Source organism: Strongylocentrotus purpuratus, unplaced genomic scaffold, assembly GCF_000002235.5.
Source record: "Strongylocentrotus purpuratus isolate Spur 01 unplaced genomic scaffold, Spur_5.0 spur5_scaffold_7, whole genome shotgun sequence".
Taxonomy (NCBI): Eukaryota; Metazoa; Echinodermata; class Echinoidea; order Camarodonta; family Strongylocentrotidae; genus Strongylocentrotus; species Strongylocentrotus purpuratus.
The window spans coordinates 20,647,487-20,674,563 of record NW_022145613.1 but is presented as its reverse complement, the minus strand read 5'-3'; the positions used below and the strand labels follow the sequence as shown (position 1 = coordinate 20,674,563).

Below are 27,077 nucleotides of genomic sequence, written 5' to 3'. Positions count from 1 at the left end.
GACTTGCCTGCATCATCACTTTTGTGCTGAAAACCTTATTTTGGTTGTTTGAAGGTCGCCATTTTCCTTTTTTATCGTTAACATTGACCTTCCGTGTCTTCATTCATCATCAGAACTCTACCTTTGACATCGACCGTTCGTTTCTTCGTTCATAATCATCATGATAACTTTACTTTCGCCATCATCGACATCGTTTCTTTGTATGAAGACCACGCAATCTTTCTGTTTGACGGTATACAAACCCCAGTTTGTATATTTACACCGTCGATTTCCGTTCTTTGTTTGAAGGTCAGGATTTACGCTTACCTTCCACATCGTCAGAAACTTTGCTATTCTTTTCCACATCGTCTCTTCTTGTTTCTTCGACATCGTCAGAAACTTGGGTCTTCTTTTCCACATCGTCAAATCTTGCTTCTTCGAGATCATCAGAAACTCTACCTTTGTCGTCATCGACAGAATAGACCCTAATTGCTTCTTTGACATCGTCGGTTCATCATCATTGACAATAACATCAACGCATTTGACAAGTTTGATGATAATGTAGCTGCAGCTAGGGGGGGGGGGGGGTGGGGGGTGACAAAATGCTCAAAATGGCCTGAAATGTACTCTTATTTGATTAAAAAGTTATTTTGAGCATTTTTAAATTTTGCCCGCGCTGTAACGCGCGGACGTTTATTGACCGGACGGATATTGACCTTGATCATGATGAATATGAATGAGAAATGACTTTGTTATGAAGATATGACAATAACTTGAATGTTTTTATTTAAAAAAAACTAGATGGATCTTCGACTGCACGCAGTCGAAAATGATGCCTCCGCCATAGAGCGATTTCACAAACCAAAACAGAATCAATTTTTCAAATTCCAGTTTAATTGTAATCTACTAACAAGGTTCTCAGAATATCGTGATTACAAGCTATTATTCATATACATGTATGACCCTTTGAACTTTGACCTCATGACCCTCTAATTTAATCAGTTCATTGGCTACCTGCTGCAAGAGACATATATGTCCTGAGTTTGATAGTCCATCCGTCAGTATTGACAATGCATTCACAAGATAGTTTTGCATACTTAATGAGCCCCATGACCTTTGACCTCATGACCCCAAAATCTAATCAGTTCATTGGCTCTGCAAGATACATACATGACCCAAGACCGGCGGTAATCTATCAAGCGGTTCTTGAGATAACGTGATCACGAGAAAAGGATGGACAACCAGAAAACATAATGCCTCCGGCTACTTTGTAGCGGAGGCATAAAAATGGCGCCTGGATGACGTCACGATAACCTGATGACCTTGAAAATGGATGTTGCTGTCACGTCTTAAAAGTGTGGATGAATACAAATAAATAAAGAATAAACAGAAAATTCTGACGAAATCAATGGGTGGTTTGTCGATGACAGACCACCTAATGATAACAGCCACATAATAAAGTAAATAACTTCTTTCAGGCATTACATGTTTCAGGCATTACATGCGTTAAGGTTGTAATCAATCAGACACAAATGAGAATCATGTTCTGTTATATTGTACTGAAATGTTCTATCTCTGCCAAGACTGCCATTTAGTTTGTAGCTGTAATACAATGAAAATTGTTATATTCTACTGATAACATTGAAGTTCTAAATGATGCATGTGGCGAGGTTTCCTCTCAGTTGCTCTGAACAAATAGAATCATAAATTTTGATTTTCTCTAAAAAAATAAATTATTAATCATACATCCACCCTAGATATAATCATTGCATATGTTTTCTACACATCCCATATATGAATTTAATCTATTCCTTTGTATCTTCATGACATTAATTACTGAGAAAAAGAAAAATTATGACATGTTCACTGTCAAAAAAGCCATTGGAAGCAAAATGTCTAACGGTATGCAATGTTTGCATCCATGGACCAATGAAATAATCTTGAATCTTGAATCTAAAATTTTCAGTGCAGAGCAATTAAGAAACGACCTTGAAAGGTACATTACAAGGATATCAATTTTGGCAAATCTCAGGCTAAGTCCACTCCAAAAATAATTTGCTTTTAATAGATACAGAAAAACGAGAGAAACAGAGCAAAACAAATTTGAGTAAAATCAGATTACTAATAAGAAAGTTTTGAAATTCTTTTTTAGTATGAAAAACTATTGAACTTCACTACACAAGTTGCCAATTTGGTTATCAGTTTGTGACGTCATTGCCTCGCTATTTATCAATTGCTTTACCGGTATATATTTTGATCCCATTAATTTCCCTTTTTATCCCTCAAAACTTGATTTCCCTATGCCTTTGCCCAGGTTATATGATTTATTTCACAAAATCTTTCATGAACTTTGAAGAATTTATACTATTTTTTTAATATTGTAATGTATATCCATAATCATTGATTTTTATATAAATAGTTTATCAAATTCACATTTTTTATGATTTAACTGAAAAGAATTACTCTATATTAGTGCATCCACACAAAAACATATTTCTATCAATATAACTAGGATGCTGGTGTGAGGAAATAAGATTTTTAGGGGGAAAATTGGAAATTTATATTATCAATATAAAGAAAAAACAATTAATGGATAGTGAGGCAATGACGTCACAGACTCATGAGTGAGTTGCCAATTTGTCTTTTGTGATTTTCAAAGTTTTCATGTCATTAAAAATTCATTACTTTATTATTAGTTATCCGATTTTGCTCAAACCTTTTTTTGATTGGTTTTGGCTGATTTTTCTGCTGTGGAGTGGACTTGCCCTTTAAACAGTCACAAGAATCATTGAGAAATCAGAAAACAAATTGTTAATGATAAATACAAAACTCAGTCTGGAACCCATTTTCGTAGATCTCAGCTGACAACTTTGTCATTGTTGTCCTTTTGTTGGAGTATTAGCAGATCCAAAAATAATTCCTTGTAATGGGGTGTGGCTAAAAATCTTAAGTAACCTCTATAAAAATAGATTATTATGTAATCTGAGTGCATAATTCGGTGGCTTCATCATTTAGCATTTAAAATTCATACACTGTACATTCAAAGACAAATATATTCAATTCAATAACTATTCAAATATAACCATGTCCATATGCACTGTATATCTAAATGTATATCTATATAATGTTTCTATCTATATTTTCTACTATCACAAATACAACTTCATATAGCATGACACATGCACACACAGGCACCCCACACAAGCACAAACATATACACATCCACACAGATGTACACACACACACAAACAGTCACACAATATAACTATTTCTCTTTTGACATACATACAAATTCTTTTTCCTCTCTCTCCCTCTCATTCCATGACAATTCTTGGTGATTTTTTATTTTTAAAGTTATATTTTTCCATAATAAAAGCAATTACTACAATTATAAATTAAGATTTAATCTTTACCAACAACAAAGACAATTCTTGTTATGATTTATCAAGATTTATATTTCCTTAATTTCTTTTCCCTCATTTAAAAAAGGTCAGGGCAAAGCCAATATAATTCAAATTTGACATATATTTAAATGTGATACAGTAAAGGGATGATCTCCATTTTGCTGCCACTCTTTTCACAAATATTCTTATGGGGTATACTATTTTCATACATTTTTAACCTAAAAATGTAACCTTTATGGGTTACAGTTCCAAGTCTTGCACTTTGTAAACGGTTACATTGGAATTAAAACGTTTTTGTTGTTAAAGGCGTACTCACTTTTGCCTTCACATTTTACATTGAACTGCATTGAGATCAATGGGGAGCTCTCTGGGGAGTGACATAATAGCTAAGCTCACACAGGCTAGATATTAGTTTATCTCATCTTTGTCCTACATCTTTTCTTATCATTATTACATAAAAAATTATCATAGCATCACCAGGAAATCTACAAGGATACATGTTCCTTTACAAATTCTGAAGATTTTTCTCAACTGATTCACTTCAGTAAGTCCATCAGAACATGAAAGACTTTCTACAAAGCCAAATACTCTCACCGACTCAAATCATCTTCTGTTATACTTTCCCTGTATGCAATCATTACTTACAAAAACGGACAGAGCCTATATGAATTGGGACTCATTAATGCTGTAATACATCTTGTATCTACTTTGTGATTCTGAGTGTATATCAGAACCTGGCGATGACAGGGAAATCTTTAAGGTGTTTCTTCCGTCAACCCTGCATCATCTTCGTCATTGATACCTTCAAATCGCACGCTGCTTATACGATTAGGTCGAAGGGCAGCACCCTCTGTATTGTCTGATTCCTCCTCCACCCCTTCAAACTGCAAGGAGTTGAAAAATTGACAAAGTACCTCTGATTAAATATTGAAAACCGTGAATAGGCACATTTCCTAGGATATCAGAGAAGCCTCATATACAGATTGAAATATTAATGATTTTAGTCAAATAAGACTATAACAAACTTGCTTCTTATTCTATAGGATGTAGTTATCCAAAAACATTTTAATCTCTGTTAAAGATGGATTGTATTCTTAATACATATATTTCGGTTTTTTCTTCTTAATATCAAATTCAATGTTTGATTGAAGGTTTCCTTTCAGGAAAATTGAATCTTTCACCATTTCATTAAATGGCAATTTGATCAAAGGAGTTCAATTCACCAATTGCTTAGGACTTTTGATAGATGAAGAATTGAAATGGTCTAAACAAATCGAAAACGTAAGTAAACTAACCCAGAAAAACATAAGCATGATAAAGAGAGCAAAGAGTTTTTTGCCTCAAAAATCCTTAAAGTTACTTTATAACAGTCTAGTGTTGCCACGATTAGATTACTGCTCTGTTGTATGGTCGAACAGATTTCATTCTCATACAACTAAGCTGCAAAAAATTCAAAAGAGGGCCGCAAGAATAATATTGAACAAGACATATGACACACAGTCAGCTGATTTGTTCACAAGTTTTAAATGGATGACACTAGACAAGCGGTTTGAGTTAAGTCGCGTTATGATGATATATAAATGCGTTCATAACTTAGCACCTTCTTACCTTCAGGTAGGCTTAATCAATCCTAATGATGTACATGAGCATCATACAAGGCAAATAGACAGTGGATGTTTACGTGTGCCTAGAATTCACACTGATTGTTATAAGTGTAGCCCAATTGTTTCTTCCATATTTGAATGGAATAAGCTAGATAATTCGATGAGAATGGCTTCCTCTGTCAATTCATTTAAGAGATTGTTTTAACAAAGTTGTCATTTGTGAATGGCTCGGCGGAACATACACTACATTCATGTTCTGTAATATTAACATGACTTATTCACATAATTGCTACTTAATCAATATTTTCCTATTGACATTAATGTTGAACTAGGTTAATGATATATGTTTATTTTGCAAACAAGTATTATTTTTTAACTGTTCAGTATAAACCTTATAAATGATGTAAATATTTTCATGTTTATTCAGGGCCCCATGGAAGTCCACTACTGATTGGTGAATGGGCTACCCTGTCAAAAGATTAGAAATAAATAAATTAAAATAAAAGAATGGGACTTATTACAAGGGTTGGCTTGCCCTTTAAAATCAGTTCAATGGTTTTAAGTTATCGCAGTAACCAAAAGCGAAATGGATGGCAACCCCCAAAAATAATGCCTCTGGCACCATCTTCGGTTGCGGATGCATAAAAGAAAGTTAAAAATTCTCTTATCTTTTATTGATATAAAAGAATCTGGTACAATTCCTGCAAAGACTTGTATAGGCCTAAAGTAGAGGGTATGGAAAGATCATGATGGCCTCATGCATATTCAAAAGTTAATTTGCCTAATGAATGAAACAATGATTACCGTATATGATTTCAGGGGTGGAAAAGAAATCATGATATAAAAACAAATATCTGCAAATAATTTTTTTTTTTAACTTAAAAAAAATAAATTAATACAGAGTGTTTTATTTTATTCTTATTTAAACTCAAAGATATGAGCTAAAAAAAATTCTCTTGAAGTTGAGGCCATGAAATTAGCTTGCATTAACTTAAAAGCAATCTATCATTAAAGGAAACTTGGTATAAATAACAACAAGAAGTTCAAAATTGTCCTAATCTAAGATTTAGATTGAATGGGGTATAATTTCCACAAAATATTGGATTACAGAAGAGGAAAGATCATGATGACCTCACACATATTAATAAGGCTCTTGTGCCTTATAAATTAAACAAGGAATACATTCATTTCATCTTCCTATGGTGATAGGTCTTGAATTTACAACATAATGGTATTGTAGCACAAATCTGAGAAACAGTAGGAGGTGAAATCCACTTTGAATCTATTTCAAACAAAACAATTCTACAACACACAAGTCTATGGAGGATATTTAATATGTACATGTAATATCGTTTACCGTATAGAAATGAAATAAGAATCATACCTCTTGTCTTTCAGCACTTTGTCTCCTTAGGTCTGACTTGATGAAAGCTATATTTCAACAACAAAAATTAGGTAAAACATAACTTTGAATACTCCAAGAGACTTTTCAGAGACAGATTGGATATAGAATTGTTCTACAGTTTTTTTTTATAATTGCTATTCATTTAATTGTGATGGTTTTATGCATGCATACGGTATGTAATTTCATTATTTGGTTCATTATTCTATCTATTAAGTATTAATCATTAAGATAACCATTTAAATCAATTATATATCATTTACATACAGTAACTTGTTTATATGGAGTTGACTGTACATATGACCTTTGTTTTAAAAAATATAAAAAAACAATAACAAAAAAACATAGGCCTACTGGTCATTGCAACTCCCAGAGGTAGTGAACAATAAGAGGTACAAAGTATCATTTCCACAAATCAACAACTATCAATGACTGTTCCTTGGGTGTGTATTTTCTTGTATCTGTAATTTTACAGGTTGAGTGTAGCATCTTGACATACCTGTCATAATAGTTCCAACCAGTAGGGATACACAGAGGAATAAATTGCCGGACAAGGAATTGACTTCATTGACCAGCACTCCCATCACCAGTGTGAAGATGATACCAAAAGTCTAGATGGATACCAGGGGGGAAACAAGAAGAAAAAGCAACATTAATCCTGGCTAATATTAAGGGGCAATTCCCATCTACAGTTACATTGTGTTGTTTTAATATTTGTATGGCAAATCATGGAATACTGGGAACGTGGATGTAATATCTTTGTAAAGTTGTTTATGATTTCAATTATAAAAGGGACCTAAACTGCAATAGATTATAATTATGCCTGAACATGTTCTATAGCTATTACACAAAACTTTTTTTTCATGTATTAGCTATCAGGAGAATATAAGTTTATGGAATTTAGAATAGAAGACAAATAGGAGCAGTGCTTGCAAGGCACATCAAAGAGTCACCAATTTCCACTTGATTACAACTTTTAAAATGCTTCATTTTCTTATCCCCTCTGTTTCTCTATTTTTTTCTGCCATTGTAAAAAGAAATAACTCAATAACAGCAGGGAGAGTTCTCTAACACTCTCCCTGATAACAGTGTGAATTTCCACTTAATGTGTAAATAAGGTTGAACATACAGCTAGCTTGGCCTCAGGTCAGACAAGTCACTCAAATATGTACTATGTAAACAAATGTTGATGAGTCTGGCAAGGTGTTGATGAGATTCCAAAAACATATTTACTATCATTACTTTGTCATTCTTCTTCTCTGCATTGTATGTACATCATCAGCACATTCATCATCATAATCAGAATTTAAAAAGCTGTTAGATATGCAGAGCCAGAACTCTATAATGAACTTCAAGACTAAATTGAGACGTTCAAACTATAGAAAATTTTCAAAAAATACATGTTTAAACATTTTAAGACATGTAGTATGCTCACAGTATGCCATCCTAACATTTCCTTTTATCTTTAAAGGGACTTGGTAACATTGTTCAGATGAGAGAAAATGGTGCTAAGCTAGTGACTTCAATGCTTGATGTACAATTAAAGATTATCTGAAAGTTTGAGTGAAAACAGAACATTATTAATGACAAAAATTGGGAAAACCTGATCTGATCGATTCCAGAATTCTCACTACTATATTATTATAATATACTCAAATTTAAGTGTAAATTGTCACAAAGCAGTGAATTGGCTCTATATACCATTCCAACCTCGAAAGATTTTTAAAAGCCTGGTTCATGTCTTAATTTAAGGAAAAACGGTTGGGAAATTCGAAAATTAGTTGGGAGAATTTACTGTTAGAGGGTGTCGCACAGTGACTCCTTCAAAGAAAACCATAAATATCTTTGTGGCTTGAGAATTTGTTCAGGATGTTTTGCATGTTAGAGGGTTAGTATGGTAGAAGGAATATAATAAGTAACATTTCAGACCAAAATTACACAGTAACCTTGAACTATATTACCAAGTCACTTGAAAGCTTAAATGTGATTTATTTTATCTTATACATATATTTCCACAAAGTGTTACAGAAACAACATATTTTGTGACAATGTGCTATACCAAGTTCCAATGTATACATTGTCATCATCATCATTACTGTGCTATCATGATCTCACGATTATCACAATCTGCACCCTTCAATTACTGTCATACATAGCAAACATATCCATACTCTAGTCAATGATAATCCACATCATAATGATATTTACAATGACAAAGACAATGATTACAAGTATCATTATACCTGAGCAGATGCATTTAACAGTCCAGAAGAGGTTCCTTCAGGTTCCGGGAATGTTAGCTCAGCAGCAAACTCAAAACCAAGTGGGAGATACCCAGTCATAAAGAAGCTGTTAAAAATGGTGAAAAATATTCAAATTTACACCCATTATCTATCAGAAAGTTTACAAGGATTATGAATTACTGTTAATTTCTGGGTCTGGCAGAATATTTTCAGGAATACCTTTCAGTAGTGATTGCAGCATATCATTTACACTTGCGGTCTCACGTACCTTCGGTCTCAGGGAACGTTTTTAATATTCGGTCTCGTGAACCTTTGGTCAAATGATAAGCCATGGGATATGCATTATACATGGACCCACAAGCAGAAGAGGAGAAAAACATTATGCTTCCAGAAAGTCAATTTTAAAGATCATCTAGTAATTAAACAGATGTAAGTTGTTGTAGTATGTCAGTACTAAAACACAGAAAGTCCTATATGTACAACCATGAGACAGAACAAAAGCTACCCTGGTCAAATTCCCATTGGAACTAGAAACCAAGACCCTGTTCTGACTCGCTTCCTAGACCGATCCACTGAATCCCTCCACCAGATCGGTCTAGAGGTACACTTTGTTTATGCTCACGCTCACGAGCTAGATCGCTCCTGTTGCTGGGGTAGCAAAGGTCAGCAGGTCAAATGTTTTGCGCTAAATTTAAAACTGAAAAAGAGTGCCTCATCTTCTTTTCTATCTTTGAATTTTCTATTATTTATCATTTTCTCTTTCCTTATATTAGTCTTTGTTCTTCCTTCTTTCACTTCTTAGCAATGTTATACTTTGTTTATTGTTCTATCATTTCTTTCTTTCTATCTTTCGTCATGTTATTCTTTGTTTTTCCACCTTTCATCTTCTCTTCTATTCTTTATCATTTTCTCTTACTGTCTTCCTTCTGTTATTTTGTTTTCTTCTATCATCTCTTGTTGTTTGTTGTTATCATTATATCATTTTTTCTTTCTATCTTTCTTCATGTTATTCTTTGTTTCTTCTTTCTATCACCTTTTCTTTTGTAATTCTTTGTTTTAATCCTTCTATTATTTTCTTCCCATTCTTTATGCTATACTTTGTTTTTCCTTCTCTTAATAGCTAGGTCTTATAAAGCGCTTCTCAGGACCAAAGGCCCTCTCATTTAACACCTGGGTGGAGAGTGGCAAATGTAGATCAATGTCTTGCCAATGACATTAGTGCCACGGTGGAACTTGAACCGCAGACCTTGTGATTCTCAGTCTGGTGACATATCCACTTGACCATGTCATCTCTTATGTAATTCCTTGTTGTTGTCCTATCATTTTCTTCCTAATAGTTTTTATTATTGTATTATTTTCTATTTGTATCTTTCCTTACGCTATCCTTTGTTTCTTCCTTCTATCACCTTCTCTTATGTCATTCTTTGTTCTTTATCATTATATCACTTTTTTCTGTCTTTCCTTATGTTATTCTTTGCTTCTTCCTTCTTTCAACTTGTCTTATGTTATTCTCTGTTTTTGTATTATTCTATTATTTCTGCTTCCTATGTTTCCTTACACTATCCTTTGTTTTTTCCTTCTATCACCTTTTCCTAAAGGTATTACAAAGTTGTTGGGAAATTTTGAAAATTGCCGGATAGCGATTCTTTAAAACTTTGATGTTTGGATGCCCCTGAGGATGTTAATACAAGCACAAGAAAATTTAGCCCTTAATACACTTCTGCTTTGAAGAAAAAAAATTGAATATCACTATGGCCTTTTCGTTTGTCACGTCCACAGACGATCAGAGATGTGACGTCATTTCAGCGATTTGCGCATGCGTCGTGTCGTCTCACGTCATCAGGCCGAATTCAAATATGCGTTCATCCACGGTTTGAGGTTCGTCAAAATGACATCATCTTGCTATATCGCCGCACAAATCAGAAGGAAACACAGAAAGAGAAAGTGATAGAATAATAAAAACAAAGAATAGAAGGAAGAAACACAGAATAACATAAGGAATGGTAGGAAGAAATTGATAGAAAGATAAAAACAAAGAATAACATAAGAGAAGGTGATAGAAGAAAGAAACAAAGAATAACATAAGGAAAGACAGAAAGAGAAGGTGATAAAAGGAAGAAACAAAGAATAACAAAAGGAAAGACAGAAAGAGAAAGTGATAGAATGATAAAAAACAAAGAATAACATATGAGAAGGTTACAGAAGGAAAATGCAAAGAATAAATAAAAACTAAGAAAACCAGAATGTCAATGACGTAGCGCTCATCCGCATCTCGCATCTCGCATCTCGCAACAACAAATATCGTTAATTTTTTTGTGTAGAATTTTAGTAAACCAAATTTAGCTCTACCAGATAAAGCAAACCAAATCAAAATCGGTCAAGAAATGAGGGAGAAGAAGCAATTTTTGTTTTTTCTGGAATAAATTTGCGTAAATTACCATAATTAATTAATGGAGAAAAATTTCAAAATTCGGCAAAGAGATATGGTGTACCAAAGTTAGCTCTATGATATCAAGCAAACCAAATCAAAATCGGTCGAAATATGAAGGAGAAGAAGCAATTTTACGTGATTTCTTTATTATTTTTGGAATAAATTTGCATAAAGTACAATAAATATTTACTGGAGCAAAATCTAAAAATTCTGTGTAGAAGTTTAGTGTTCCAAATTTAGCTCTACCAGATAAGGCAAACCAAATCAAAATCGGTCAATAAATGAGGAAAAACAAGCAATTTTTGTTTTTTTGGAATAAATTTGCATAAATTACCATAATTAATTAATGGAGAACAATTTCAAAATTCTGTGTAGAAATTTAGTGTACCAAAGTTAGCTCTACGATATAAAGCAAACCAAATCAAAATCGGTTGAAATATGAAGGAGAAGAAACATTTTTTGTGATTTTTAAATTATTTTTGGAATAAATTTGCATAAATTACCATAATTAATCAATGGAGCAAAATCTCAAAATTCTGGTAGAAGTTTAGTGTACCAAAGTTAGCTCTACCAGAAAAAGCAAACCAAATCAAAATCGGTCGAGAAACAAAAGATGTCAGAATGATTACTGCCTCGGGCAATAGCACAATTGTAACCTCCCCTTGAGCGTATAAAAACAACTATGTCTCTCAAAGGTAACCCGACACATGCTCCGCCGACGATTGCTCCGCCGACATTTACTCCGCAAAACGCGACAATTGCTCCGCGACATTTGCTCCGCGACATTTGCTCCGACGTCAAATGCTCCGCCGACAGTTGCTCCGCCGACAGTTGCTCCGCCGACAGTTGCTCCGCCGACAATTGCTCCGCCGACAGATGCTCCGCCGACAATTGCTCCGCCGACAATTGCTCCGCCGACAATTGCTCCGCCGTCAATTGCTCCGCAAAACGCGACAATTGCTCCGCCGACATTTGCTCCGCCGACATTTGCTCCGCCTGAAGCGACACTTGCTCCGCCGACATTTGCTCCGCCGACAATTGCTCCGCCGACAATTGCTCTGCCTGAAGCGACAATTGCTCCGCCGACATTTGCTCCGCCGACAATTGCTCCGCCCAAAAAGTGTCCCATAAACTACAAATGCTACTAGTACTACGACAAATGCTTCGCCGACAATATTTTCTTTACACCTATTTTTTTTCGTTTCTTTTTTTCTTCTTCATTTTCTGAATGCATTTCTTGAAATAATGTAGATGAAATGAAATGAATGAATGTTGATGAAGTGGGAGGAAAAAAGGAGTTACCTAAAAGTCATTTCGAATATACTGAAATAACTTTCCATCTATCACTGTACGTCCCATATAATGTATACTAAACACTCATTACATGTCGTGGGAAGTTTTTAAAAAAAAAGTAGAGCAGCAAGCCACATTCCCCAATACGCGCATACCTCCTAGTTAATTTCAAGTAGCTCATCAATATGTAATACCTGAAATTACCTCGATCAATGCATCTTACTAGGTAAAGCATTATACAGTGTACTAGGTCATCATGGAAGTTTAGAAAATAAGGGCACTTATATACGTAAGGAAGAGAACCCATTCAGACGGGAAAATGAGATGGCAGCCTTTCTGCTTATTCACATTTATACAAATCATTTTGTTGCAGTTTGATGTTAGTTCTTCATGATAAGCCAATTGCTCTTCTTCCGGTGGCTTCGTGAGTCCCTTAAATTATTCAGTGAAAACAAAGTACTCGAATGAAACGGAGTGTTTTACACACTAACATATATATATTAAAGCTACATACACTTAACTAAAGGAAAGAAACCTTTAGAAAATGGACTGGATATTATTGAAAATATTATTCTAAACAAGAATGTACTACATGATTGTATTACTTTACGTTTCAATTTCACGAGAGAAATAGAACTCGAGAGGGGGAGCAGAGAAGAAGTGATGGAAATGAAAGCACTAATAGCATGAGAGGAAAGAAAAGAGCAAAGAAGACAAGAAAACGGTGTAAACAGGAAAAGGAGGAGCATGGGAGAGAGAGAAAGAGAAAGAGAGAGAGAGAGATAGCCTTGAGCTTTGGATCAGCTAATGAGTAATACATGAAACAGATTTTGAGCGGAGTAATTATCTTTCGCCGGAGAACTTGCGTAAGGAGCTATAACTTTATTTTTTATTTTTTTAAATCAAACATTATGGGGAATAGCAAAAAACGGTTGTCTTCTTTGCTCTTTTCTTTCCTCTCATGTTATTAGTCTTCTTTCATTGAGGTAATTTCAGGTCTTACATATTGATGAGCTGTTTGAAATTAACTAGGAGGTATGCGCGTATTGGGGAATGTGGCTTGCTGCTCTACTTTAAAAAAAAAAAAATTCCCATGACATGTAATGAGTGTTTAGTGTACATTATGTGGGACGTACAGTGATAGATGGAAAGTTATTTCAGTATATTCGAAATGACTTTTAGGCAACTGCTTTTTCCTCCCACATCATCAACATTCATTCATTTCATTTCATTTACATAATTTCATGAAATGCATTCAGAAAATGAAGGGGAAAAAAAGAAACAAAAACAACCCGTGAAAAAAAAATATTGTCGGCGAAGCATTTGTGGTAGTACTAGTAGCATTTGTATTTAATGGGACACTTTTTGGGCGGAGCAAATGTCGTCGGAGCAAATGTCACCGGAGCAAGTGTCGCTTCATGCGGAGCAAATGTCGTCGGAGCAATTGTCGGCGGAGCAAATGTCACCGGAGCAATTGTCGCTTCAGGCGGAGCAATTGTCGGCGGAGCAATTGTCGGCGGAGCAATTGTCGGCGGAGCAATTGTCGACGGAGCAATTGTCGGCGGAGCAATTGTCGGCGGAGCAAATGTCGTCGGAGCAATTGTCGGCGGAGCAAATGTCACCGGAGCAATTGTCGCTTCAGGCGGAGCAAATGTCGGCGGAGCAAATGTCGGCGGAGCAATTGTCGCGTTTTGCGGAGCAATTGACGGCGGAGCAATTGTCGGCGGAGCAATTGTCGGCGGAGCAATTGTCGGCGGAGCATCTGTCGGCGGAGCAATTGTCGGCGGAGCAACTGTCGGCGGAGCAACTGTCGGCGGAGCACCTGTCGGCGGAGCATTTGACGTCGGAGCAAATGTCGCGGAGCAAATGTCGCGGAGCAATTGTCGCGTTTTGCGGAGTAAATGTCGGCGGAGCAATCGTCGGCGGAGCATATGTCATGGAACCCTCTCAAAGCAGTCATTATTACTATACTACTATGAGATTTGTGCAAAAATATTTTTAATTTTTTCTTGTAAGAATTTAGGGATGGACTATTTTTATTTGCTTCACTTAGAAAATTCAAAATTCTAGGACCATCATACATAAATGGCTTCTTCGCTAATAAGTTCTAAAAAGTGGTAGGTAAAACTCGTTACACCGACTGCTTGTGTAATTATAAAATGACAGATTTAGGGGGAACATGGCATCAAATATATGTGGAAGGGTCTTTCTACTGTAGTTATACATAAATTGTCCAAAGTGAAATAGATACAGGTCATTTGTTTTTAATAGTCAGCTATTAACAAATAACGGGACTGTGTGTGAGAGTAAAGCAGAATTGGAGATAAAACAGAGAGACTTCTTTTGTAATGACAACAGCCTTTTTAATAGACATTGCTGCGTTTATCCCCAAGTATCCAATAATTCAGATATGGTAAAATTAAAGATTAAAGCATGAGTAGGGATGATGTAGGGACATGAAATTTAAGTTTATTTATTATGCCAATATTCTGTGAAATAATCTTACATGTATTATCTATATTTCTGCGAAAGTTTGTTGTCAACAGTTATGCCTAGTATGAGACAACTTCCAAGGGGGTATCGTCAAAAACAATATCCATGGGCAGTGTGTCTATAGAATTACTAAATAACATATATTTGGTTATTTGGAGGTTAAGGGATAGTTTATTAGCTCTTATCCTTTGGGTGAATTTTCAAGTTCAGAATTTACAACATTGAAAGTAATTGGATTTTTATGGGAATAAAGAGATTACAATTGTCTCAAAAAATTATATATGAAAGGACATTGGATGATTTACAAAAGTCATTTATATACCGGTAAATAATTTTAAAAAAAGGGCCCAACAGATTGAGGTCTTGTCAAAGGGCATAACTACTAAAATGAATCCTAAAAATGTCACTTTGCAAAACCTCTCATTTGGAATCCACAACCTACAAACAACGATGTGGATTCACACAGGAACAAAACAAAAAGGGTTCAAAGTTTTGAATTACAAGTTGAAGAAGCGTTTGTTTGACCTTAAGTCTTTTGAGTCTTTTAAGAAACTAATTTGTACTTGTCAGCAGGTAACTACGAATGAGGACCCCCAGCTGCTTGTAGTTTTCATTTAAACACTAAGATTACTCATTTTTTACAAATTCAAATGAATTGAACATTTTGTTATCACATGTGTGTCCACATGGTAAGATACCCTCATACTTTAAACCCATTATCTAGCTCTCGTGTGCACCTAACTTATGGCTACATGAAACAAAACCTAGGAGTGCTGTATTAACACCTTCATGCACATGCTCATGCAAACCTTCATGCAACAACGGCATGGCAAATTGGACTTTAAGTGACTCTCACACTCTGCCGTGTAGGCCTACCGTGTGCCACCGTGCGCGAAAATGTCTGCGGACGGTGGAGAACGGCGAGGGCACACGGTGGTTCGTTATCAAAGCGGGCAACACGTTAATAGGGCGTTGGCGCTTATTTACACCCGGTGGGACCCGGCGAAAGTTTTGGGCATGTTCAAAACTTTGGCCGGGTGGCACTGGCCGCAAGTAAGCGGCAAGAGGACGGTGTTGAACGGTATGAGGACGGTATGAATACATTATGAAAACGGTCACACTGTATGAACACATTCACAACACGCTCATAACCCGTTACAGAACGGTGATGAAAAATGGAGAGCGGACTGACCATTGCCGTTAAAATCGGGGTATTTATGGCAGTCGTGTCATGACGTCAGCAGTCCGGGGACTCGCTCACAGGACGCTCTGAGCGGTGAGGGGACGCTAAGTGACTGGTAGGTGGCTGCTACAAACCCGGTGCACACGTTCGAGACCCGGTATGGGCCCGGTATGGAAACGGCCAAAATTTTCAACAAAAGTCAATCTGGGCGGTGAAGACGGTAGAAGCACGTTCAACACCCGGTATGCGACCGGTGAGAACGGTCAGAAGATGGCAACGAAACGGTGAAAAGATTAAGTTTATGAATTTTTTTTTGCGGCCGGGGACAAGTTCGCTCAAAACCCAACGTTCTGGACTCTGTTGTTTTTTTAATAGCCCGGCAGGTGGACGGTAGGCCTACACGGCAGAGTGTGAGAGCTCCATTAATTTGGCTTGCAATTTCACTTTGCCAAATGTATTCATAGTTCTGTTACAATTTCTATCATGTCAATATATGATATTTCATTAAACATTAATATGAAAAATTACTAGCATTTCTATATTGACAATATCAAAAAAATTCTTGATGCAATGTACGCTTTTATGGCAAATTACAATATTGAATACCTGGTATTCATTTTCATTTTAATATTGCAACAGTTTGAGATCATTGAGATATGCTTCAGCTTTCACAAATGCACTATTAATTGATATACTAATCTTACCCAAGAAGAGCGGTGATTCCAAAGACCACCCAGATTTCACCTAGTTTGAGTGTGAATGTGAAACAAACCATGCCAACCAGAGATAGAACATATACAGCCACTGTTGTTCCTCTGTAATAATAAATCAAAATAAGAAGAGAATAATAATACATCATAACACTTGATAACAAGAACAGAAGATTAGATAAAGGTTGACATGTAATGCTAACATTTATTATTATTATTTCATTTGGCTAATCAAGTCACATGATACAACAATATAAAAAACATGAATTCAGACAAAATCTATAGAAAACATACATATATATTTCAAAAGCAGGTGCATGTGGTCAAGCTGCCCAGGTATGGAAAAAGTTAACCTTAAAGTTAACTATGATCTGCAGACCTTCCTCCCCACGTACAACATACCGTGTAATTAGCACTGCAATGAGGTTATACAGGTCTCGAACAGTAGATGGCGCTCTTCCAAAAAATTGTGTACAGTGTACAGTTTTTGTACAGCACAAAAATGCTGTACCACAGGGGGTATGAACATGTTTTAAGCCAATACCAGTCTAGTGGTTAAGGTGGGTAAATTGCAATCTGTTAATGATTTTCTAGAGATTTTAATGTTGTATTCCATTATCGCTCTTGTGAAATATCCGACTCGTGTAAACGAACACTCCATATCCCTGACTGATAATACTATTACAAATGATACTTCCCAAACCCATGTAGGTATTATTTTATCTGAATTAAGCGAATACTTTCCTGTTTACTGTTTGTGCGAAAATACTTTAGATGAAATAATTCATGAAAGAAGAGAAATACATGATAATAATATTAGTAGATTTGCTTATTTTTTGGGAATTACCAATGATGGCATCTCAATGAAAATAATACTGATAAGAGTTATGATTTCTCTAGACAATTCATGGATGTGTAGTGGACAAAACCGTTTTTATTATGAATTTCAAAACTTGTATAATAATTATGTAACCATGACATAAGATAGAGGAAAATTCACTATCGTTCTCTAGTATTTTATAAGTGATTACTTTCCTTTAAAACATGTCTTAATTCATTATATATATATGCATCAATCATGTAATTGTACTAAAACGGCAATCATGACAATAGCGGTAAACAAGTTTAACCAATCAGCGAAGGCCCTGTTGGGCGTTCCTCAGATTTGCCTCAGATTTGCCACGCATAGCACCAGTCGCCGTTTTACGTTCAGCCGAGCAACACATATTTTTGCTTTCTTGTTACAAAGGGAATTGAGTGTTTTCACTTTTGCCCTTTTCGACATTTATTTGTAGACTGGGTCTACTGACATCTTTAATTCATCGAAAGAGTATTTTATCGGCATTTCATTCGTATATTTTGGCGACAATTTAATTTCGAACTGGGTTCGACAATCTTCATTTCTGGTGTTTCCTGCTGACGCGTGAACTGTCTTCACGGAACCCCGATCTCGCGGTCGTGGTTCATCGCTGCAGTGCACCACGCCACGTGGCCATCCACGAACATTGGCAGAGTTCCTCGATCTTCAGGCTACCTTCGTGTGACCTTCACGACATCCTAGTTCGGTCTTCACCAACCATCGTCAAAGTACTTCATTGTCACGCTCGTCTTTATCACCCGACATCCAATTAAATATACAATGGATCATACCATTTAAATAAACCAAAGTTTTCCTCGTCTGATTTCGCAATTCAAATCGATTGAGAAAGTGTTTGGGTGTTTTTGATTGATTGATCCCTTGATTGATTGTCGAGGAAGTTGTTTCCTATGTGGTTCCATTAAGAGCGTTCCATAAGCAAATTTAACCCCTAACACCAACTCAACAGACGCATATAACATTTGTTTTCTTATTGAATTTATATCTTTAAAAAAAAAGCGTAGGGACAAACCTTGGTTTACAAGTGATGTTCGGAAGTTGAGTACAAAGAAAAACAGATAAGCTATATTTGAAGAATCCTACTGTAGAATGTTTATAAAAAAATGTCGAAATAAAGTAACGAATATGATCAAAAGTGCAAAAAGAGCGTATGATGGAGAGAAAAAATTCAGAATAATAAAAGGAACATGAAAAAAACATGGAGCGTTATCAATCAGGCTCTTGGTAAGCAGAATAAGAAATCTGTTATTAAATCTATTCAATGTAATGAAAAAAATATTACAACTGATATGGAAATTTGTTATATATTGAATGAACATTTTGTAAACATCGGTCATAACTTGAACCTTTCTTTTTCTTCGTGCAATAATGATTTCAAAAATTATGTAATTAAAAACGATCAAATTGCATTTTTTAAACCTATTACTAGTGAAGAAAAATTATAGATATTGTAGACAAACTCAAGTCCAATTCTAGTAGAGGTTATGATGAAATAGATTTTAAAGTAATAAAACGGATTATACATAAGATAAGTGAACATCTCAGTGCAATATTTAACCAATGCCTTAAAGGCCCACTGCACTACTTGTAGCTACTTGCGCCCTCTATATAACAAACAATGCCTAATAGGTGACCATTGGTCCCCCATAATCCTCTTTTTCTTATGTTAACTGAGAGCCGAGTTGATGAGATAACCACCTGTCCAGTGACCTTGCAGGGCTGTCTAATCCCTCCTGTAAACTATGGCAGATAAGCTTTAAATGTGGAGAATTTCCTACATCGATAAAGATAGCTTGTGTTACACCCATTTTTAAAAGTGGTCCACCAGAAGTGATGTCTAATTATCGTCCTATTTCTGTTTTACCCGTTTTTTTCCAAAAATTTTGAAAGGTGTATATATTTACCAGACTTTTAAATTTTATTACAAAGTGCATTATTATAAATAATAACCAGTATGGATTTAGAGCAGGACACTCACTATCTTCAGCTTTGATAGAATTTGTTCATAAAGTAGGAAGTGCAATAGATACCGGTAATGAAGAAAAAACAATTGGCTTATTTCTTGATCTCACTAAAGCATTTGACACCCTCGACCATAGTATTTTACTGGAGAAATTGTAAACAGGTATGTATGGAATTAGGGGTATAACATTGAAAATATTTAAAGTTTCCATATTTATCAAATCGAAAACAATTTGTTGCATTAAATAAAAACAAATCATAGTTACAGCTAATTAGAAGTGGAGTGCCACAAGGTTCCATTCTTGGACCACTTTTATTTATTTTGTATATAAATGCTTTGTCTAGGTTTTAAAATTGTTTAAATGTATTCTGTTTGCAGATGACACTAGTATTTTCCTTTCACACAAAAAAAACAATAGTCTTGAAACCCCTGTATTTGCCTGTTTTTCATGATTTTGACTTGCGATTTAAAAAAAAAAATTTCCTCTTTCGCCGCAAAGGCCGCACCCCGATTTTTTGATATTTTCTCTTCAAAAAATACTGCGGCCTTTACGCCGGCAAATACGGTACATTTAATATTGAGATTGGATTAATTGTTCAATGGTTCTATGCTAATAAACTTTAAATTAATGAAACGAAAACTAATTTTATGATTTTACCAAAAAGGAACTAAATAAAGACTCAATAACAATCAAACTAGGTAATGCTAAATGTAAACATTCAGAAGAGTTTCTTCACCAAAGTTCTTGGGTGTTATTATTGATGATAAGCTCTCTTGATCTCATCGTATTGGTGTCATCTGCAACAAATTATCTAAAAGTATTGGTGTCATGTACAGATTGAAATCTCTCCCTAAAATTATACTCAAAATGATATACTGTGCAATTGTTAACCCTTATGCTATGGTCACATTACGCAAAAGTAGCCTGCTCGGCGGCCGAGCGGCGATTTTTGAGCCAATTTTGCCCTGCCACTGAGCAGCGGCCGTCGAGGCACCGCTTATTTTTAAGGCATCGCTCGGTCGCTGCTGAAGTTTTAGCGCGAAGTTAAAACTCAGGCGGCGCCTGCTCACTTTCACTCGCCGCCCAAGCTACGCTCGGTGACCGGGCGGTCGCCGCCCGAGCACCGAACTAATCGAGCGGTCGCCGCCGAGCGATTTAGGTAAAAAATCAAAGCCGCTAGGTCAAAGGGTGTCGAGCAGTCGCCGCCCGGTCGCCGCTGGGAGATCAGTCGGTCACTGGGCGGCGAGTCCAAAAACAGTCGGCAGCATTTGACCTAGCGGCTTTGATTTTTTTACCTAAATCACTCGACGGCAAACGCTCGATTAGTTCGGTGCCTGGGCGGCGTATTTTGGAGCCCCGCCGATCACTGGCCGGCAATATCTTTAAAATCAGCCGGCGGCCAGTGGGAGACTGCTCGGGAATCGGTGGGTCACGGGTCGGTCACTAACGGGACAATGCGCGGAAAAGCTCCCCGATTTTGCCCAGTTTTGTCCAAAAATCGCTGGGCATTGCCTAAATTCCAGCGGCGACCGAGCAGGCTACTACTCGGTCGGTCGCCGCTTTGATTTGTGACCATAGCTTAACTTACATTATGCTAATATTGTCTGGGGCAATGCTGCTTTAATATATCAAGATAGATTGTTTAAATTACAAAAACGTGCAATAAGAATTATTAATCATTCTTCTTTTCTTGCCCATACCAATCCAATATTTTACTCATTAATCATGTTGCAATATAAGGACGTACATTTATTACAAGTAGGTGTTTTTATGTATTTATGTCATCACAATCTTATTCCTGATTCTATTTACAAATTGTTTATTTTAAACTGTAATATTCATAGTTATAATACTAGAAATGCTAAACAATTTCACCTGCCATTGACTTGTACAGTACTAAACCAAAAAATAATTATTTTCAAAGGACCTTTTTTGTGGAATACTCTTCCCCCTTATATTCATAATTCTGTTAGTGTAAATGTTTTTAAACGTAGGTATGAGAAATTTCTTATAGATAAACTGCAATAATCATTTAAAATCAAGACATATTTATATTTGTTTGTTGTATATATGTTTGTTGTCTTGATTTGTGTATAGTATAATGTTTAGTAATGGATATATGGATCCACTAAAAAGCAGTGCTTGTAGGTTGTGGATCCCCCAGAAAAAAATTAAAATAAAAATGTTTCAAATTTTGCCTACGAAGACTTAGAAAACACAACAATATTTAAAAACAACATACAATTTACAAACACGAAACGAACAAGGAGAAGTAAAACAGATAAGAAGGAAAGGGGAAAAGGGGGAAGGAAGAAGAAGAAGAAGCAGGACAAATCATGACCGGAAAAAGTAAGTTATAATGTTAATTTTGGGAAGGTTAGATCATAAGACCAAATAAATATTAAATTAATCGAGCAGATGATGAAGACCTACATGAAAAATTAAGATGATTACCAACTGTTATCAGATCATTGTGATGTAATAATCACACCCAAGGCACACCATTTGCAGTGTATCAAAAAATTTGTCAAGCATTGGATGCACAGTGCTGGTTTGACAATGTTTTTGCAACTTTTTATGCCAACAAACCCTGTGCAGTGTAGGCTACTGTATTTTACATCATTTAATAGTATAATATACCAAACATTTCTTGTTTGCTCTAGATGTTTGATGTGGTTAATAATAGTAATATTGTTATCTTTCATGAGTGAATAAAATTTAATAAACAAACCTGTAGGAACGTGTCTTGTCCAACCAGAAGCCAGTTACAACAGAGCCCACCATTCCAGCCAGCACTAGTGTGAGACCAATTACTCCTACCATCACCTCAGCACCCTAGTAATGTTTGACAAACATGTTGTGGAAGAAACAGCAGAGACAGGGAGAGATAGGAGAGAGAGGAGAGGGAGAGAGAGAGGAGGGGGAGAGAGAGGAGGGGGGAGAGAGGGAGGGGGGAGAGGAGGGGAGAGAGAGAGAGAGAGAGAATTAAAAAGAGAGGAGGTAGCAGAATTGAAAAAGATGAGGATAAAGTAGAGGGAGAAGTAAATAATTTATGAAATATTACAGGAAAAACAGTAGATAAGACAGGGGAAAATAAAGAAGATGGATAAAAAAAAAAAAAATTAAATACAGTCAAACCTGTCGATAGCGACCACCCAAGGGAAACACAAATAATGGCTGTTGTAGACAGGTGGCTATTGGCAGCCTTTACAAAAAAAGTGACACCATATATTTATGGTTTGAGTTTTTCAGGATTGTTTGAATGTTAGAGGGTTAGTACAGTAGAAGGAATATAATATGAGTAACATTTCATACAAAAATTACACAGTTTTTTCATGTAGGGCTTGTTCAGATATGATGAGGTAAACAATAAAAAGATAAATATCTGAACATGGCTTAATTCTGTTGATACTTACTGGAAACTCTGACAAGATAACCTGGTTCAGAAGTGTTGAAATAGCATAGAAAGAACCAACATTGATACCTAAAAATAAAATACACAAAAAGCATTTTACAATATCACAAAAAAGTAAAATAAAAAAAACATATGTATGCATCTACATGTACATGGTTTTCCTTTCTTTTAAAGTGACCTGCAGGAAATGTCAAAGCTTTTCTTACAGCTTTCCTTCTGAGGTGATAATGAGGTGATGAGGTGAAAATGACTCTTTCCATCCTGGAGCAAACACATTGTTCATACTCTGAAATTCACCTTCACACGAATCACATAAGGTTAGGAGTTCTCCTATAGTAGGACCATTATGAATCAAATTTTAAGAAGTAGTTCTTGACATATCGCAATAACGAGAAAGTGGGACGGATGGATGGACAATTTGAAAACATAATGCCTCCAGCACCACTTTTAGTGGGTGGAGGCATACAAATAAGATTAATAGATTGGTAAATTGGAGCAATAAAAGGAAAGCTATAAATGTTTGAAATATGAGATCACTAAGTCTTTGCCAATCTCAAATTGGCAATTTGATCAGTGGATTGTGACATAGTCGCGGATAACTGTCTTGTTTATCATGTACAAAAATTATATCATTAATTTCTGTTTTTTCTAGTGTCTCTTCTCCCTTGGGGCACTACTCAAAATATATTATGGGCAGCGTATTCTTATAGGTCATTTTAAAGAGAATCGACCCTCCTGAGTCAAACGTTTTGAAGAATTTAGTTATTTTGTGTGTTGAAACAGGGAAAAAAAAATACTTGGGGGCGGCGGGCAAATTCGCCCAGAAACACCATAAACAGCCCCAACGAAATAGGCCAAAAATCTGATTACGGGAGCGACATCAAAAAAGGTAATGATTTGCACTGAATCTCTGTGTAAAATTATATACACAAATTTGGACATAAAAAACTTGATCCATACCTTACCTGGCTTCCCATGTCGCAGGTACGCGAAAACATGAACATTTTTGAGGTTTCGAGACAGAGCGTAGGGACCAAGTTTTTGGCGGTCGATTTTGTTTTGATAGATCATATTAGCTGAACCTAGACCATTCGCTAAACATTCCGAAACTAAAATCAATTTCCATCATGATTGCCGCATTTTTTATATCGTTTTCATGAATAGAGGTATGAAATCAAAGATTATTTTGATTTATTCTGGCCATGTTTACTGAATTTTGATAAGCAATTTTCAAAGTAAAGTTTTCACAAGAAAATCAGAGAAAATCATTGTGACTGACAATTCAGTTGCAAGCTGCCTTGAGTCCACACACGTAGAGTACAGTGCCACTGCAGCTGCTGTCTGAACTGTGAGCTATGTGAGCTAGCACTCGAGTTGAAGAGGCTCAACAACACTTTGCAATTGCTGTCTGTTTGCATCATTATTGCCACGATTTCAATATAGTTTTGTGAATAGAGGTATGAAACCCGAGCTTTAATAGATTGTGATTATTCGGGCCATGTATAGTTGTATACAGAATTTCGATAAACATTTTTCAAAGTAAAGTTTTCACAAGAAAATCAGACAGTCGTTTCAAAACAGATACATTAGTAATACTTTTACTACGTTACAGTTCTTGCATCAAATCAATGCATTAAAACTTAGTTATTTAAAGGGAAAGACCAGTATTGGAAAAATGAAATGGAAGCTCCTATAATACCAATCATGTGAAAGAATATGTTTTGAATAATACATGATGATAAAATTTTGCCGGGAAACCGCCTACTAATTGAGATGCGAGAGATAAAAACGCATGTGTCGCACACATGTGCGTAGTCCCATATACATCTTTCTGTGTACAGTGCTTGTAACTTTATGAAGACTGGGCCAAATTTCTTATCATTTTGATGATTCCAGAACCTTGCAGTACATCTATGCTAGATGATCAACCTTTTCTGATCGATTTCACAAAGTTTCTTTCACACTGCAATCGCATGACCATAACTGGTCTTTATCTTTAACTAGAAAAATGCTTTCTTTTTGAATGGGTAATTATGAAGCAGGAAGCCCGAAACCTCAAAGATATATAAGCCACTAAGCCTTCTAAATAAACTCAACAAACTGAATCCTTAGATGAATTAATGAAAAAGAAAAAAGAGCCCCCGAAATGGAAAAAAAGCTCCCAAAATTTGAAAATGTAGCCCCCAAAAATTTTAAATGGAGCCCCCGAAATGAAAAAAATATTTTTGTCCCCGTGTTGGAACAAATGGGAAATTGTTCGCCACTACACCACAGAGACATTACTGATTCAGCCAATTTGGAGAGCCCATACCTACACAACCAGCACTCAAAATACACGGGGGCGATGGGCAATTCGCCCCCGTGAGCTCCATAATCGCCCCCGTCAGGTTGCTCACGGGGGCGATTGCAAAATTAAAAATCGCCCCCGTGGAATCATAAAATAAAGATATCTTTTCTGTTTTCTGATATAGCTTTAACACAATATTGAGTATCAATTTTCAAACCTTAAACCAATGAAATGGAACTTAGATGGCGCTTTCTCTCCCATCTCAAACAACGGAAGCTTGCAGTGCAGCTAGTGCGGCCGTCAGCAGTGGCTATAATACTGCGCCGGTAGTACTGGTGTGCACGCTGACGCCCAATATATCTGCTGGAGCTGGAGACGATCGCGCAAGGACTGAAACATGGAGAAGTTTTTGGTTGTGAAAAGTGTGAATCCGCTGAAATCTGGTTATTCTAAAAGACCAGCAAAATAATGTAACTCAACCAGTAAATCAATATTGAGAAGAAGATCACCAAAGATGTTGCAGGGGCGGATCTAGGCGGTTTAGGGGGCTAAACTTTAACCCACCCCCCCCCCCCCCTCCCTAGCTCCTTGGGCTGCCAAGTGAAAATGTGATGTGCATAGAAAAATGTTATAATGTGTCCAGACCTACACAGTATTAGTAGATGTCAGTACTAACGGGGTTCAAAATAGCACCAATAAATCGCCTCGCCACTTCGCAGCTCGTGGATGATGCTCCGCATGTTAGTACATGCCAGGAAAACATCACTAATACCGGGGTTCAAAATAGCAACAACAAAAATTGCCTCTATCGCAGCTATGCGGCTCGTGGACGATGCTCCACATCGTATTTGGGTTACCCCCAACCCTTGGCAAAGAGCTAGATCTGCCCTTGTGTTTTGGAAGGATAGGGTAAAGATTAAAAATAAAGAAAGAATGTAAATAAGGTTGCTCCGAATAATGAGGAGGACATTATGCATACCTGCCAACCTGAGACAAGAGAAATTAGGAGTAAATTTTTCTGGATGGACTACGAGGTCGCGAACCACCGAAGGATTGGGGTAGTAGCCCGTAGATTGGGGGGGGGGAACTAACGATCACGTTCGGGCTGCGCTGTGTATATCTTCTATGAGCGCGAGCGCGGATGTTGGCGTCAAGCCTTTTATTAAGTCAAAGCAGACCGGGAGCCAAATATCTGAAAAAGCGGCTCCCGGTCCTTAATTTTTTTAGAGAACCGGGAGCCGTTTTCCAGGACCAGGAGCCATTTCCAAAATTGATGAAAATATGTATTCTTTTAAATTATTTGTTAAACGTTACCTTTTATTTATACATACGGTAGTTTAATTTCTAGTTTACATTTTGAGCACTCTAATATTAAATCACTCATACCTTGGATAAATCTGTCATATGTAGTTGTTGTAGTTTATGTTTAATACTATTTTCATGCCGTTAAATGTCAAAAATTGAAAAATGTTAGGAAGGGGGGAATTAAATTATTTTTATAAAAAAAATACTTAAGAAAAACCATCTATAATGACAATGCAGAGCTGCCAACCTGTCACTTTCAAAAAACATATTATTCAGCTTGAAAAAACAGATTTTGCCTGTTTAACGTGTTTGTTATTTAGACCCGTCACTTAAAAAAATAAAAGAATAAAAAAATAATAAAATAATAATAATAATTTTAAATTTTTTTAAAAAAAATTGTTAAATATATTTACCTATTTTATCAGAAAAATCCATTATTTAAAACATCACAGAATTTTAGACAATGAGTACGAGGGCCGCTGAATCT

The 27,077-nt window shown here is 36.1% G+C and overlaps 1 protein-coding gene across 1 annotated transcript in view; it reads right to left on the bottom strand.

The window, feature by feature from the left end:
• Window positions 1-3,315: 3,315 nt before the first annotated feature.
• The window catches only part of LOC586411 (feline leukemia virus subgroup C receptor-related protein 2), a 56,510-nt gene continuing 32,748 nt past the window's right edge, over window positions 3,316-27,077 (bottom strand). Inside the window, exons 4-10 of the mRNA XM_786195.5 lie at window positions 23,000-23,067; window positions 22,315-22,418; window positions 16,737-16,847; window positions 8,633-8,738; window positions 6,889-7,000; window positions 6,372-6,418; window positions 3,316-4,267 (exon numbers count right to left, since the gene is read on the bottom strand). Of these exons, the coding sequence (XP_791288.2) occupies window positions 4,139-4,267; window positions 6,372-6,418; window positions 6,889-7,000; window positions 8,633-8,738; window positions 16,737-16,847; window positions 22,315-22,418; window positions 23,000-23,067 (677 nt within the window). The 3' untranslated portion in view covers window positions 3,316-4,138. The remainder of the gene's footprint in view (window positions 4,268-6,371; window positions 6,419-6,888; window positions 7,001-8,632; window positions 8,739-16,736; window positions 16,848-22,314; window positions 22,419-22,999; window positions 23,068-27,077) is intronic.